The sequence below is a fragment of the Trichomycterus rosablanca genome, chromosome 11 (assembly GCF_030014385.1).
Source record: "Trichomycterus rosablanca isolate fTriRos1 chromosome 11, fTriRos1.hap1, whole genome shotgun sequence".
Classification (NCBI taxonomy): domain Eukaryota; kingdom Metazoa; phylum Chordata; class Actinopteri; order Siluriformes; family Trichomycteridae; genus Trichomycterus; species Trichomycterus rosablanca.
Window position 1 is genome coordinate 7977534 of NC_085998.1, and position 14631 is coordinate 7992164.

Consider the following 14631-nt stretch of genomic DNA (forward strand, 5'->3'; position numbering starts at 1 on the left):
GGGTGACAAGATGCATGCGGCTGCTGCCCACGTGTCGGAGGGGGCGTGGGTTAGCTTCGTTCTCCTCAATCAGAGCGGGGTTTGGCAATAGTGTAGAGGAAGCGTGATGCAATCAGGCAATTGGATGCCCGAAAAAGTTGGAAGAAAAAGGCGAGAAAATGCATAAACAAAAGATATGATTTAATCTACAGTACTGACAGTCACTGAATGTTTTTTGTTGTTGATATATTATTTATCATTTTTGTGTAGCAAAGATTACAAGCAATAAGCCATTTCTAACATTCTCAAATCAGTCTCTGTGTCAGAAAACAGCCATGCCATGGTCACAGACTTCTCATGTCGCACTCTTCATTATTATAAAGCTGTCTCTCTGTGTTTGTGTAATTTTTATGAGAATTACTAATATGAATGTACAAATACAGTATTTCTGCTTCCTGTTTTCAGTTATTAGTGTATTTTTGCTGAGCAGAGACCAAGCTGTAATTAAAGTAGTAGCTGTTTGGTGCCACCTGTTGGTGATGCGCTGTATTAAAATCTGATATGAATTTATAGATGGATTCAGTTGTTGATGCCAAATTCTGCCATAAAAACATCTAACCTCTAACCTGCTCCTATTTTTTGGATATATCCAACTCTCTTATGAACTCTTTAACCCAAACATCCTCTCTATTATTCTATTTTCTTTTTTTCTCTGTCCCATCTTCTGTTCTCATGGTCTGTTATACTGACTAGAATCTAAGATCTTTACTCTTTTTCTAACATTAGATGTTTGATGACTTCCTGTCACTAATCGCTCTGACTGTCACTAATCTTCTCTAACTTTTCTCCCCACCCTGTCCATGTCCGGTTGTTTCCTGGCTCAGACGATGAGCTCAGTGCAGCAGCTGGTGGACATTGAGCCATCGGTGGTCAGTGTGATGAGAATGACCTTGGCCCAGGTAGTGCTACACACTGTTAAAAACTCTCTAAACCGTTCCCCGATCATGCAACAGTGCACTTCATCCATACTGCGAGAACGTGTGTCTGTCATCTGCATGTCGTCGTTGCATGTGTGTCACTGTGCAGTACGTTCAGGCCTCCGTCGGATGAATGTGGAGATCATATATGGTTGCTGGTCATGGGTCATTAGGACCTGGGTTCATTCTTTCCCTTTAGTTACTGTCTGTAAGGAGTTTTGCATGTTCTTTCCATGTCTGGTTTTTTTTTTCCACAGGTGCTTTGTTTTTTTACCCTCCTTTCAAAACATTTCAATACATGTGGTGGATGTGAGTGAGTGAGTCCATGTTATGCCGTGTAGTAAAATGGCTCCCTGTCCAGCAACCCCACTGTTGAACCCCACTTTGACCCTGACCATGATCAGTTTCACTGGCTATGAAAGATGAATGAATAATTATATTTTGACCTTCACGTAACTCCTTTAATGAGCACCCACAGGGCATCACTGGCAGGGAATAATAAAAGAATCAAGAGCTCATTATCATTCTGTGTGGAGTTTGCATGTTCTCCCTGCACCCTGTGTTTCCATGTGTCCAAAGACATGATACAAACTTGGCCTGTAATTGCCTGTCCTGTCAAAATTAAAACCAAAGTGGAAAACATCACCTTAAAATCTTAAGAAAGGAATAAATAAATCATCCAGCAGCACGTTGGCATCCACAGGCATACAAACTGGGTTAGATCTGTAGGTCAAGGATGTAAATTCAACCAAGCTAGTGTATGTCGCCTATCTAATGTGATCTGTGTGTGTGTGTTGTAGAGTCGGCAGCTGGAGTCGGAGACGGGCACCACAGAGGAGCACAGTCTCAACAAGGAGGCCCGGAAGTGGGCGACGAGAGTGGCGCGAGAACACAAAAACATCATCAATTGCAAACGGGTGAGACGCTCGTGCTGGGAGGTCAATCTCTGTCCACACTATGTTGGTGTCAGAAGTGGGATCGGCTGCAAAAAAGAAGATGACGACGGGTCTCCCGTCGTCATCTTCTTTTTTGCAGTCGATCCCACTTCTGGCATCAACATAGCGTGGACCAATATTGGTCCTGTGATTGTACTGTGTGTGTGTGTGTGTGTGTGTGTGTGTGTGTGTGTGTGTGTGTGTGTGTGTGCGATCACTATTCACTCCCAGTTAGTAGTAGTGTCTGTTTGAATCCTCATTATGGTTGTGTCTCTATTATTATGATGAGTGTGAGGATGTTCAGTGATGGTTGTGTTATTGTAGATGCTGGAGGAGAGTGAGAGACAGGGAACTCCTCCATCAGAACAGAGCCGCATCGAGCTGGACTTCAGAATAGACGAGGCGAAAGAGAATCTACGGAAATCTGAGGTAGTGATGTGTGTGTGTGTGTGTGTGCATGCATGCATTTGTGTAAGATGTTTTGTGTTGTGTTTTGTGTATTTGAGACTGTGTGTGTTCTGTTTTTTTGTCAGTGTGTCCTTGTGTGTTTTGTGTTTTGGTGTCTTAGTGTTCATGTGTGTTTTGTGTTGTTTTGTGTGGCCTTTTGTGTCAGTGTGTTTGTGTTTTGTGTGTTTTTGTAAGATGATTTTAATTTGTGTGTATTTTGTGTATTTAAGATTTTTTTGTGTTTTGTGTGTGAGTTTTGTTTTGTTTATTTTGTCATTGTGTTCTTGTGTTTTTGTGTTGTGTTTGTGCAAGATGCACTTCATTTTGTGTGTTGTGTTTTGTGTATTTGAGACTGTGTGTTTTGTTTTGTTTTGTCAGTGTGTTCTTGTGTGTTTTGTGTGTTTGAGACTGGGTTTTTTTTTTTGTCAGTGTGTTCTTGTGTTTTTGTGTCTTAGTGTTCATGTGTGTTTTTTGTGTTTTGTGTGTGTTTTGTGTTGTGTGTTGTGTTGTGTTGTGTTTTGTGTTGTGTTTTGTGCATTTGAGACTGTGTGTGTGTTGTTTTTTTGTCTGTGTTCATGTGTGTTTTTGTGTTTTCTGTATCTGAGTTTTTGTTTATTGTGTGTTTTGTTTTGTTTATTTTGTGTCATTGTGTTTTTGTGTTTGTGTGCATTTAATTTTTGTGTGTTTGTGTTTTGTGTGTTTTTGTAAGATGATTTTAATTTGTGTGTTTTCTGTATCTGAGAGTTTTTGTTTATTGTGTGTTTTGTTTTGTTTTGTTTATTTTGTGTCATTGTGTTTTTGTGTTTGTGTGCATTAAATTTTTGTGTGTTTGTGTTTTGTGTGTTTTTGTAAGATGCTTTTAATTTGTGTGTTTTCTGTATCTGAGAGTTTTTGTTTATTGTGTGTTTTGTTTTGTTTATTTTGTGTCATTGTGTTTTCGTGTTTTTGTTTTTGTGTGCATTTAATTTTTGTGTGTTTTGTGTAAGTTTTGTCTGTTGTGTTTTTTGTTAGGGTTGTTTCATTTTTTTTGTGTGTTTTTTTGTTTTTGTTTATTGTAGTGTTTTGTGTTGTGTCTGTTTTATTTTTGTGTCATTGTGTTTGTGTTGTGTTTGTGTAAGATGCATTTAATTTTGTGTTGTGTGTATGTATTTGAGAGTTTTTGTGTTTTGTGTGTGTGTTTTGTTTTTGTGTCGGTGTGTTGTTTGTTTTTGTATTTTGTGTGTGTTTTATTTTGTTTATTTTGTGTCAGTGTGTTCTTGTGTGGTTGTGTGTGGTTGTGTGATTGTTTTTGTGTCAGTGTGTTTGTTTTGTGTTGAGTGTGTGTTTGGGTTTGTGTGTGTTTGTGTTCATTTGACTGTTTTTGTGTGTTCATTTGTGTTTAGATTTTTGGGTGTTTTTGTTTGTGTTGTGTTTGTAAGGTGTATTTTATTTGTGTGTGTGTGTGTTTTGTTTATTTTGTGTTGTGATCTTGTGTGTTTTTGTATTTGCGTTTGTTTTTGAGTTGTTTTTGTCAGTGTGTGTTTATTTGTGTAAGATGCATTTCATTTTGTGTTTTTTATTTATTGTGTGTTTGTGTTCTTGTATGTTTTTGTGTTTGTGTGTGTGTGGTTGTTTTTGTGTGTGTGTGTGTGTGTTTTTGTGTGTCAGTGTTTGTGTGTGTGTTGCATTTAATAAATGAGTTTTAATCACCAGATCTAAGTGGTGAACCTATTTGGACAGAACTGAAGTGCAGTCTGTGAGGTAGATCCACACCTTTCTCAGATGTAGACGATTTTGATCCAACATCTCACCACTAGTCATGTGTATGAGAGCATTCAGAGATCAATAAAAGCTTTTCTGGAGGCAGAGACGAGCCTCATCAACACGTTTATAATGGTTTTATTTTTGGTGTTTGTATTACTGTCCCGCTGTGTGTTTCGACCCCCCGTCCGTCCGTCTGTCTCAGTCCTGCACCGGTTTGATCTGTGGACTGTCTCTTTAATGTGCTGTTAAATGTAGCTACAATATTAATGTTGTGCTGTAACGTCGCTCTTTCATCTTCATCAGTAAAATTCTGTCTCGTCCTCCATCAGTCTCAGATAAATAATTCATCAGCACATCTGGAACGACTGGATAAAAGCAGGAGAACAAAAATAACCACAGAGAAAACCTGCCAATTTTGATTTTGCTTTGTGTTGTTTGTGTGTGTTATGTATGTGTGTGTGTGTTGTGTGTGAGCGTGTTATTTATGTGTGTGTTGCGTGTGTTTAAGTGTTATTTGTGTGTGTGTGTGTGTGTGTTTGTTTTGTGTCCATGTGTGTGGTTCTTTTGTTAGTGCTACATGTGTGTTTGTTTTGTGTGTGTGTGTGTGTGTTGTGTCTGTTGTGTGTGTGTGTGTGTGCATGTGTGTTGTGTTTATGGTATTAATGTGTGTGTGTTGTGTGCATGCATGTTATCTGTCTGTGTGTGTGCATGTGTGTGTTATTTATGTGTATATGCATTTGTGTGTTGTGTGTGTATGCATGTTGTGTGTTGTGTGTGTATATGCACGTTGTGTGTGTGCATGTGTGTTGTGTTTATGGTATTAATGTGTGTGTGTTGTGTGCATGCATGTTATCTGTCTGTGTGTGTGCATGTGTGTGTTATTTATGTGTATATGCATTTGTGTGTTGTGTGTGTATGCATGTTGTGTGTTGTGTGTGTATATGCACGTTGTGTGTGTGTGTGTGCATGTGTGTTGTGTTTATGGTATTAATGTGTGTGTGTTGTGTGCATGCATGTTATCTGTCTGTGTGTGTGCATGTGTGTGTTATTTATGTGTATATGCATTTGTGTGTTGTGTGTGTATGCATGTTGTGTGTTGTGTGTGTATATGCACGTTGTGTGTGCACATGTGTATTGTGTACATGTGTGTGTGTTATTTATGTGTATGTGCATTTGTGTGTTGTGTGTGTATATGCACGTTGTGTGTGCACATGTGTATTGTGTACATGTGTGTGTGTTATTTATGTGTATGTGCATTTGTGTGCTGTGTGTGTATATGCACGTTGTGTGTGCACATGTGTATTGTGTACATGTGTGTGTGTTATTTATGTGTATGTGCATTTGTGTGTTGTGTGTGTATGCATGTTGTGTGTGTATATTAATGTTGTGTGTGCACGTGTATTGTGTGCGTGTTGTGTGTGTTATTCGTGTATGTGTGTTGTGTCTGTATTGTGTGTGTGTGTGTGTGTTACTTATGTGTGTGTGTGCGTTTGTGTATTGTGTGTGTGTATGTTATGCGTGTGTGTTATGTGTGTGTGTAATGACCTTTTCTTTCTCTCTCAGACAGTGAAGCTGAAAGCCGAGGCTCGTCTGGACCTGCTCAGACAGGCGGGTGTTTCTGTGGATACGTGGTTGAAAAGTGCCATGAACCAGGTGATGGAGGAGCTGGAGAACGAGCGCTGGGCATCACTGCCCACCCTTATTACCCACAATTCCTCAGTTACAGTACGTATTTTTTTTAAATATTCATAAAAGCTTCTTAGATTTTGGCCCAGATGTCTCGACACATTATTGAGACTGTGATTGTCCACTGGATTTCATAAACGTATCCATCCATCCAAGCATCTACCCAACCCACCTCCGTTTATTTCAGTTTTCCTCAATCACATTTTGGAAATATTGGTTCTTCTTCATGTTCCAGGTTTAAGGTGGCAGGTTATGTACATTTTTGCCAGGATGAAGAATACCAGACACCACTGAGCACTTCATGGAAAACAGATTTACAAAGTCAACATTAGAATCGTGACTTAGTCTTGTTCAAACATTCAGCTCTCGCCTCAGACCTTCAGCCTGATCTCAGATCAGTTCATTCATCCCTTTATTCCAAGCATAAGCCAATCAGAGATGCTGAATCCAGCCAGCTCTCCGTTCTATACAGTACTCTTATCTTTCACTTACCTGAATGGTTTAGCCCCTGAGGGCAGGAACCATGGTCACATGATCTCTTCTTGTCCAATAGTATTAACCAGGTGGATGGGTGTTAGACAAAAAGGCAATGACCCTGTGAAAGGACGAAGACGTGGCTATTATTCTTTATGAGCTCGTAAAGCCCAGGGAGATCTTGTTTATTCTAGACTTTCTAATAGGTCACGTTCCAAATTCATTCTCAACCCCTCAGCTGAGTCTGTTACATTTGAGAACTGAATTTGTGTTTCTGTAGACCACGGTGGATTTGGAGCGAGACGAGACTGAGGAACTGGAGGAGAACATGGAGGCATTTGATGACAGCAGCTCCAGTCCATCAGGGACACTGAGAAACTACCCGCTCACCTGTAAAGTGCTCTACTCTTACAAGGTAACATTCACACTTTTATCTCTACATTCAATCACCAGATACAGCTGGGTATTTCAAACTTTTTTAAGCAACCCACATGTTGTCCATGATTTTTTACATGACCCACATTTTGTCCATAATTTTTTTGTAGCAAACCAGGCAACACAAACAATGCATCTCATTCTTTCAATCTGGTCCCATTAAGGTTTACAAGATTTAACATAAAGCCTCCACAAGGGTGCGTTCACGTACAAGTTTATTCACCTGGAAAAATTTGTTTATTTAATTATTACTAGGGTGGCACGGTGGCTTAGTGGGTAGCACTGTCACCTCACAGCAAGAAGGTCCTGGGTTCGATCCCCAGGCGAGGCGGTCCGGGTCCTTTCTGTGTGGAGTTTGCATGTTCTTCCCGTGTCTGCGTGGGTTTCCTCTGGGAGCTCCGGTTTCCTCCCACAGTCCAAAAACATGCAGTCAGGTTAATCGGAGACACTGAATTGCCCTGTAAGTGAATGTGTGTGTGTGTATATGTGTGTCTGCCCTGCGATGGACTGGTGTCCCGTCCAGGGTGTTACTGTGTGATTTGCACCCATTGAAAAGCTGGGATAAGCTCCAGCACCCCGGCGACCCTTACTGGATAAGCGGATAAGAAAATGAATGCATGAATGAGTAATTATTACTATTTTTCTCTGTGACCCATTTTTTTGGCTCAAGACCCACCAAAGGGTCACAACTCTGGGTTTAAAAAACTCTGCACTACATGACCGAAATTTTATGGACAGCCAAACATCACATTTGTCCTTTTTAGGCATCTTTATAACGTTTACTTCTCTCCTTTGCTGCTGTATCTGGGAAAGTGTTCCACCAGATTTGGAACATGACTGCATGGATTTACTTCCAATAAAAAAATCTTGGAGTTGCTTTTTCATTTTATTCTGAAAGGTTTTATTGGGTTGATGTCAGGGTTCCATGCAGATCTACACCAAACATCAAAACGTCCAATTTTTCATAACCTTGTATCTGCAAACCCTAAAGTCGCAGGTTAGACTGCCAGATTATAAACTGTCACTAATAAACTTGGGAGAATGTTTTTTCACTGGTCTGGGGTCTGCTGGTGGTGTGCTTTACACCAGTGGTCCCCAACCACCGGGCATGGACCGGTACCGGTCCGTGGGTCATTTATTACTGGGCCGCACAAAAAGGATAAATAATTAGAGATCGCTACATCAGCAATAAAAACACTGCTTCCATTTCCAACACACGGGTGTTTATCTTCTCATATCACCCCCAGGTGGAAGCTGCGTCTCGTTGCAGCAAAAAAAGCTCTTTTGTGAGCAGTATATTTATTCTATTTTAAATCCTCCCACCTGCGTGAAATTATATCTTATATGAAACCGGTCTGTGGTTCAAAAGAAGTTGGGGATCGCTGCTTTACACCACTCCAGTCAATGTTTGCTGTTACGCACAGTGATATTATCTTGTCACACATTCCATGCTAGGCCATGAAAACTCAAAACATAAAGCTTCTAATAAACACTTCTTCTGCTGTATGCTTTGCTTTTATTCTTCTCATATTGCTGTGGGGTATAATAGCCAAATAGTTAGCTAATAATTGTTTAGTTATTTAAGTATTATGGGAGTTGCTTCTAGATTTTTCCACTTTAGACTAGCCACAGGTGACTGAATTGACCAATCAGATCATTTGATCAATAAGATATTGCTACAGTATGACTCATTCCTGTTAGCAGGTTTTACAATGTGAGTCCACATATTTTTTTAGATAGCAGTAGGGATGTAACGATACACTCTACCCATGATGCGATTCGAAGTTTCCTTTTATTATTTATCTTTAAAAAAATAAAATAAAATACTGTATTTGTGCTTATCTTTTATTTATCTAAATAATGAATGCCCTTTTATTTCTGAGGTAGGTACAAACTATGCAAAACAATGCTGCACATTTCCATTTTTGTGTAAAAAAAAACTGAAATGAAATAAATCCCACATTAAATAAATACATGAATAATACAAATAAAGAAAGTGTCCTCACATAAATACATTTGGCTGGAAAATTCCAAACCTGGCAACCCTGTAGTGACGTCAACCAGGCGAGGTGAATCGCACCAGTGCCCTCTGCTGTTTAAAGTGAATTTCGATTCATTACACATGTGAATCGATTTTTAACTGTCTTGTGGTGCATCATTACATCCTTAGATGGCAGCTCTCTGTCCTACCTTTCTGTTTGTGTTGTGGGAGGCCAAATGTGATATAATGTGATATAATGTTACATTTATGCAGTTCTAAAACTAATGCTGTTGAAATACAGTGATTGATTGTGATGTAGTGTTTGCGCTTATAAACGCCTGAACGCTGTGTGAAAAAGCTTTGCATAAACAAATTACATAAACTCTCTCTGTGTCTCTCGCTCTGTCTGTGTCTCTCTCTCTCTCTCTCTCTCTCTCTCTCTCTCTCAGGCGTCTCAGCCAGACGAGCTGACCATCGATGAGCACGAGGTTCTGGAGGTCATAGAGGACGGAGACATGGAGGACTGGGTCAAAGTAAACACTGCTTTTTAATTATGTATTGTTGATATACATATTGAAATGGGTTCATTGAGTTTAAAAAGTGTCATTTCACCCAATGATGCATAAATTCACTTTTAAACCTGATGACTGTAGAACATGATGGATGAAGCGCACAGCAGTAAATCATCTTACCCCACTACCAGTGGAATCCAGGGTTCGAATCCCCACTGGTGCTATTGACTGCTCAGGCGTCTACATACAGACATAATTGGCTGTCTGGGGAGGGGTGGAGTGACAGAGACCCTGTGATGGATGTCCGGGGGTGCACCTAGTGATTTCAGGGGAAACTGGACCCACTGTGACTGACCAGGATAAAGTGGTAGTAAAACATGAAAAATGATGAAAAAACCCCAATATATTATATTTTATTTATATTTCATGTGACGAGGCTTAATAATACTATACTCACCGAGCACTTTATTAGCAACAACTGTCTGGTACATTGAATTTATTGGTTATTTTATCATCTACCTACCATACAGATAACTTTGTGGATATACAATTACTAAATAGACCTTTCCAAGAACTGCGTTCACAAACATGGTAACTACATGTACAGCAGTGAAGCCCAGTCACCCTAAAGCCCTACCAGCACTGACTGTTGAAAGCCTTGCCAGGTCGATAGCACCGCATGGGATTCAAACTTAAATGCTTGAGATCTCCATGATGTTGGGCTAGCACATTGTGCCACTGTGGCATGACTAAATGTTTTGTGTGTGTGTGTGTGTGTGTGTGTGTGTGTTGTGTGCAGGCGAGGAATAAATCAGGTCATGTGGGCTACGTCCCTGAGAAGTACCTGCAGTTCCCTTCCTCTAACAGCATACTGAGCATGCTCCAGTCTCTCACTGCGCTGGAAACACGATCACACACATCAAGCAACTCCACCGAACCTGAGCTGGCCTCGGTTAGCATCAACGGAGACGCCAGCAGTGAGTCCCCACCCCACACACAAACATACTGTCACTTGTCATCTGTTCAAAAGTATACAGACACCCAACAATGAGCTTGTTCAACATGTCATCCTAATACCATTAAGAATAACATGAGCTTACTTACACTCTCCTGGATGTGCTTGTGCTTTCCTCAAGATTCTGCAGTGTGTCTGTGGGAATTTGTACCATTTCACTGTTGTAAGGTCAGGTCATAATGCTGGATGAGAAGTCTTACAGTACTTTGAGGGTATACACCGATCAGCCATAACATTAAAACCACCTCCTTGTTTCTGCACTCACTGTCCATTTTATCTTACCATACCACTTACCATATAGAAACACTTTGTAGTTCTACAATTACTGACTGTAGTCCATCTGTTTTTCTACATACCTTTTTATTCTACTTTCACCCTGTTCTTCAATGGTCAGGACCCCCACAGAGTAGGTATTATTTGGGTGGTGGATCATTCTCAGCACTGCAGTGACACTGACATGGTGGTGGTGTGTTAGTGTGTGTTGTGCTGGTATGAGTGGATCAGACACAGCAGCGCTGCTGGAGTTTTTAAATACCGTGTCCACTCATTGTCCACTTTATTAGACACTCCTACCTAGTTGATCCACCTTGTAGATGTAAAGTCAGAGACGATCGCTCATCTATTGCTGCTGTTTGAGTTGGTCATCTTTTAGACCTTCATCAGTGGTCACAGGACGCTGCCCACAGGGCGCTTTTGACTGGATATATTTTTGGTTGGTGGACTATTCTCAGTCCAGCAGTGACAATGAGGTGTTAAAAACTCCATCAGCGCTGCTGTGTCTTATCCACTCATACCAGCACAACACACACTAACACACCACCACCATGTCAGTGTCACTGCAGTGCTGAGAATGATCCACCACCCAAATAATACCTACTCTGTTGTGGTCCTGTGGGGGTCCTGACCATTGAAGAACAGGATGAAAGGGACCTAACAAAGCATGCAGAGAAACAGATGGACTACAGCCAGTAATTGTAGAACTACGAAGTGCTTCTATATGGTAAGTGGAGCTGATAAAATGGACAGTGAGTGTAGAAACAAGGAGGTGGTTTTAATGTTATGGTTGATTGGTGTATATTGTCTAGCAATTGAAGGTTAAGGGCCTTGCTCAAGGGCCCAACAGTGGCAACCTGGCAATGGTGAGGCTTGAACCAGCGACCTTTTGATTACTAGTCCAATACCTTAACCGCTTGGCTACAACTGACCTACACAAATTACACTTGTACAGACGGCTGTTACAGTTCTTTTTCTCGGAGACAAATCTCAAGCACTTGCACGTAGTAGCTAAACTTTGTTTCGAACCTTTTTTAATCTGGTTCTTACCCGTCTTACCTTGTTTTTTTCCACTCTTGCTCTCAGTGAGCTTTGCGAAGGCGATTTACGACTACGAGGGCCAGACGGAAGACGAACTGTCCTTCCCTGAGGGCGCGGTTATCAGAATCCTCAATAAAGACAATCAGGAGGACGATGGGTTCTGGGAGGGCGAGTTCAACGGACGAGTGGGCGTGTTTCCCTCTGTCCTGGTGGAGGATCTGACCGCAGAGAATGGAGATGTGCACTGGGTCTTAGATGCTCAGGTATGAGATTTTTATTACTAATGTGATTCACATCGTAATTCTCACAAAAAAACACAAAGAGTCCAAAATGTTGTTTGTCATTCATTCATTCATTTACTTTTACTAACTGCTTCATTCTTGTCAGGGTCACAGGGGGGCAGAAAAAATCTAGCTTCTATCTATAAATAGAGGTCTTTGTTATAAAATAATTTAGATGTGTCCAATTTCAACCCCTTATTGTATTATCAACCTCCACCTTATGCACACCATCCATGCTGACCAATGAGCACCGCAGGCTAGTGCACACCAGCTCTGACCTGGTATCTCAAACGGTTGTATCTATATACAGCCGCTTGAGGAGGTGCTGTTGCAGCGGCAAGAAGACAAAATCCCATCTGAATTTTCCTCTAGCTGTGTCTGTGAAGCACCCATTAGGGCCAGTAGTGGGTTATGGTAATAGACTACTGTGCCAACCAAGTACCTACCTGTAGCCACCAGTACCATGGATAAAGTCTGAAAGTGACCTGAATGATGGACCGGACCCAGGTCCCCAGGACCCATGTTGCTGTGCAATACCCGTGGACCAGTATAGACATGATTGATCAAATATACAGTGATAATTAAAAACCGAGGCACAGCAGGTAGTGTGGATGCCATACAGCTCCAGTGTTCTGGGGTCTTGGGTTCAAACCTAACTCCCACCCCCCATTAACATGCAGACGGTGGTTTGCTGTAATACAAGGACATATTTCTGTCCTGACCCCAGTGTTTCCACTTGGCCCAGACCAGAACATTTGGACGTTGTTCTGTTTCTAGAATCTCCTACCTACCTTTCTCCTCTTGTTCTTGTTCACCACATGGTCTCTCACCCTGCCTTCTGTGCCCACAGATGCTTTAGATAAACTGGGCATGACCCGTTCCTGTCTGTCTCTACGCCCAGTGTGGCGGAGAGGACCCATTAGAGCAGGCGTTCCCACTTCCTTCCTAAAATTCAAGCAGTTAATGGGACAGCATTTAACAGGATGGCCCGTTCCTCTGTCATCAGACGTCTTTGATTGTATGTTGTTCTTAATGAAAAGCCAGAAATAAAAAGCAGTGATTTTAATCTCCTTTGCCGGGTGTTTGATCAGATGTTTTTCTCCATGCCTGCTCACAGGGTGTCTCAATTATAAAAGCACTTTGTAGTTCTACAATTACTGACTGTTGTCCATCTGTTATTCTACATGCTTTGTTAGACCCCTTTCACCCTGTTCTTAAATGGTCAGGACCAGAGCAGGTATTATTTGGTTAGTGGATCATTCTCAGCACTGGTACATGGTGGTGGTGTGTTAGTGTGTGTTGTGCTGGTATGAGTGGCTAAGACACAGCAGCGCTGCTGGAGTTTTTAAACACTTCACTGTCACTGCTGGACTGAGAATAGTCCACCAACCAAAAATATATCCAGCCAACAGCGCCTCGTAGGCAGCGTCCTGTGACAATAGCAGCAATAGATGAGCGATCGTCTCTGACTTTACATCTACAAGGTGGACAGACTAGGTAGGAGTGTCTCATAGAGTGGACAGTGAGTGGACACGGTATTTAAAAACTCCAGCAGCGCTGCTGTGTCTGATCCACTCATACCAGCACAACACACACTAACACACCACCACCATGTCAGTGTCACTGCAGTGCTGAGAATGATCCACCAACCAAATAATATCTGCTCTGTGGTGGTCCTGTGGGGGTCCTGACCATTAAGGAACAGGGTGAAAGCAGGCTGTGCATTGATATTTTAGACCATGTTACCAAATGTTAATTATCTTCACCAGAGGCCAATAAAGGTATCGTGAACTTTATATTGTACTATGTTTACGTGTTATTTATTATGTAGTTTGGGACACATCAGTTGTGATGAAAAGTAAACAAGATGTTAAGACTTCCTGTTCCAACCTATATCACCATTTTAAAGCTAAAATAATTAATCTAGTGCTTCAATTTAGTCATTAAACACTTTACTCTCTAAAAAGGGACAATTTAGAGTAACCAATCCATCTACTGGTATGCTTTTGGAAGGTAGGCAATAATAAAACCATTATGTTAATTGTTATCTTTAGTACAAAATAGTTACCTTGACCAGAAATTTTTTGCATGTTTCTTTACTCATCCATGTGGGCAGCACAGTGGCTAAGTGGGTAGCACTGTCGCCTCACAGCAAGAAGGTACTGGGTTTGATCCCCAGGTGGGGCTCTGTGTGGAGTTTGCATGTTCTCCCCGTGTCTGCGTGGGTTTCTTATGGGAGCTTTGGTTTCCTCCCACAGTCCAAAAACATGCAAGTGAGGTGAATTGGAGACACTAAATTGTCCATGACTGTGTTCGATATAACCTTGTGTGAACTGATGAATCTTGTGTAATGAGTGACTACCGTTCCTGTCATGAATGTAACCAAAGTGTAAAAAATCCTAATAAACAAAACAAACAAACAACTCATCCATGTGTTTGTGCTCTGTGTTACAGGTATCATCATGTGTGAAACTGCAGTCATCTTTACCCCCATTACCCCTGTACGATCAGCCTCCCTGCAGCCTGGACTGTAGCCCTGCCCTCAACCTGCCCCGCTCCCCATCCGTCAACGGAGAACACAAAATACCTGGATCACACAAAGCACCGTCTCACAGTAAGGACCCTGCCCAAATCCATCCTAATGCACTTCACTTCGTTTCATCTAATGTTTTGTACACGCTGATCGTTTCTGTCTTTCTCTCTGTGTGTGTAGATCACAGTTCTGCTCTGAGTCCAGAGAGCCCAGGTTTCTCCCAGCCATCCAAATTCACACCGGATGGATCCGGCGCAGGGAAACTACGACCTGTATGTCACTTCTCACCACCCCCTTACTTGAATTTAAAACAGCAATA

The 14631-nt window shown here is 41.4% G+C and overlaps 1 protein-coding gene across 1 annotated transcript in view; it reads left to right on the forward strand.

The window, feature by feature from the left end:
• The window catches only part of LOC134323001 (F-BAR and double SH3 domains protein 2), a 100533-nt gene that overhangs the window by 84682 nt on the left and 1220 nt on the right, over positions 1-14631 (forward strand). Inside the window, exons 11-19 of the mRNA XM_063004407.1 lie at positions 1757-1873; positions 2216-2320; positions 5645-5806; positions 6522-6656; positions 9107-9190; positions 9969-10146; positions 11544-11761; positions 14234-14393; positions 14493-14584. Coding sequence (XP_062860477.1) covers positions 1757-1873; positions 2216-2320; positions 5645-5806; positions 6522-6656; positions 9107-9190; positions 9969-10146; positions 11544-11761; positions 14234-14393; positions 14493-14584 — 1251 coding nt within the window. The remainder of the gene's footprint in view (positions 1-1756; positions 1874-2215; positions 2321-5644; positions 5807-6521; positions 6657-9106; positions 9191-9968; positions 10147-11543; positions 11762-14233; positions 14394-14492; positions 14585-14631) is intronic.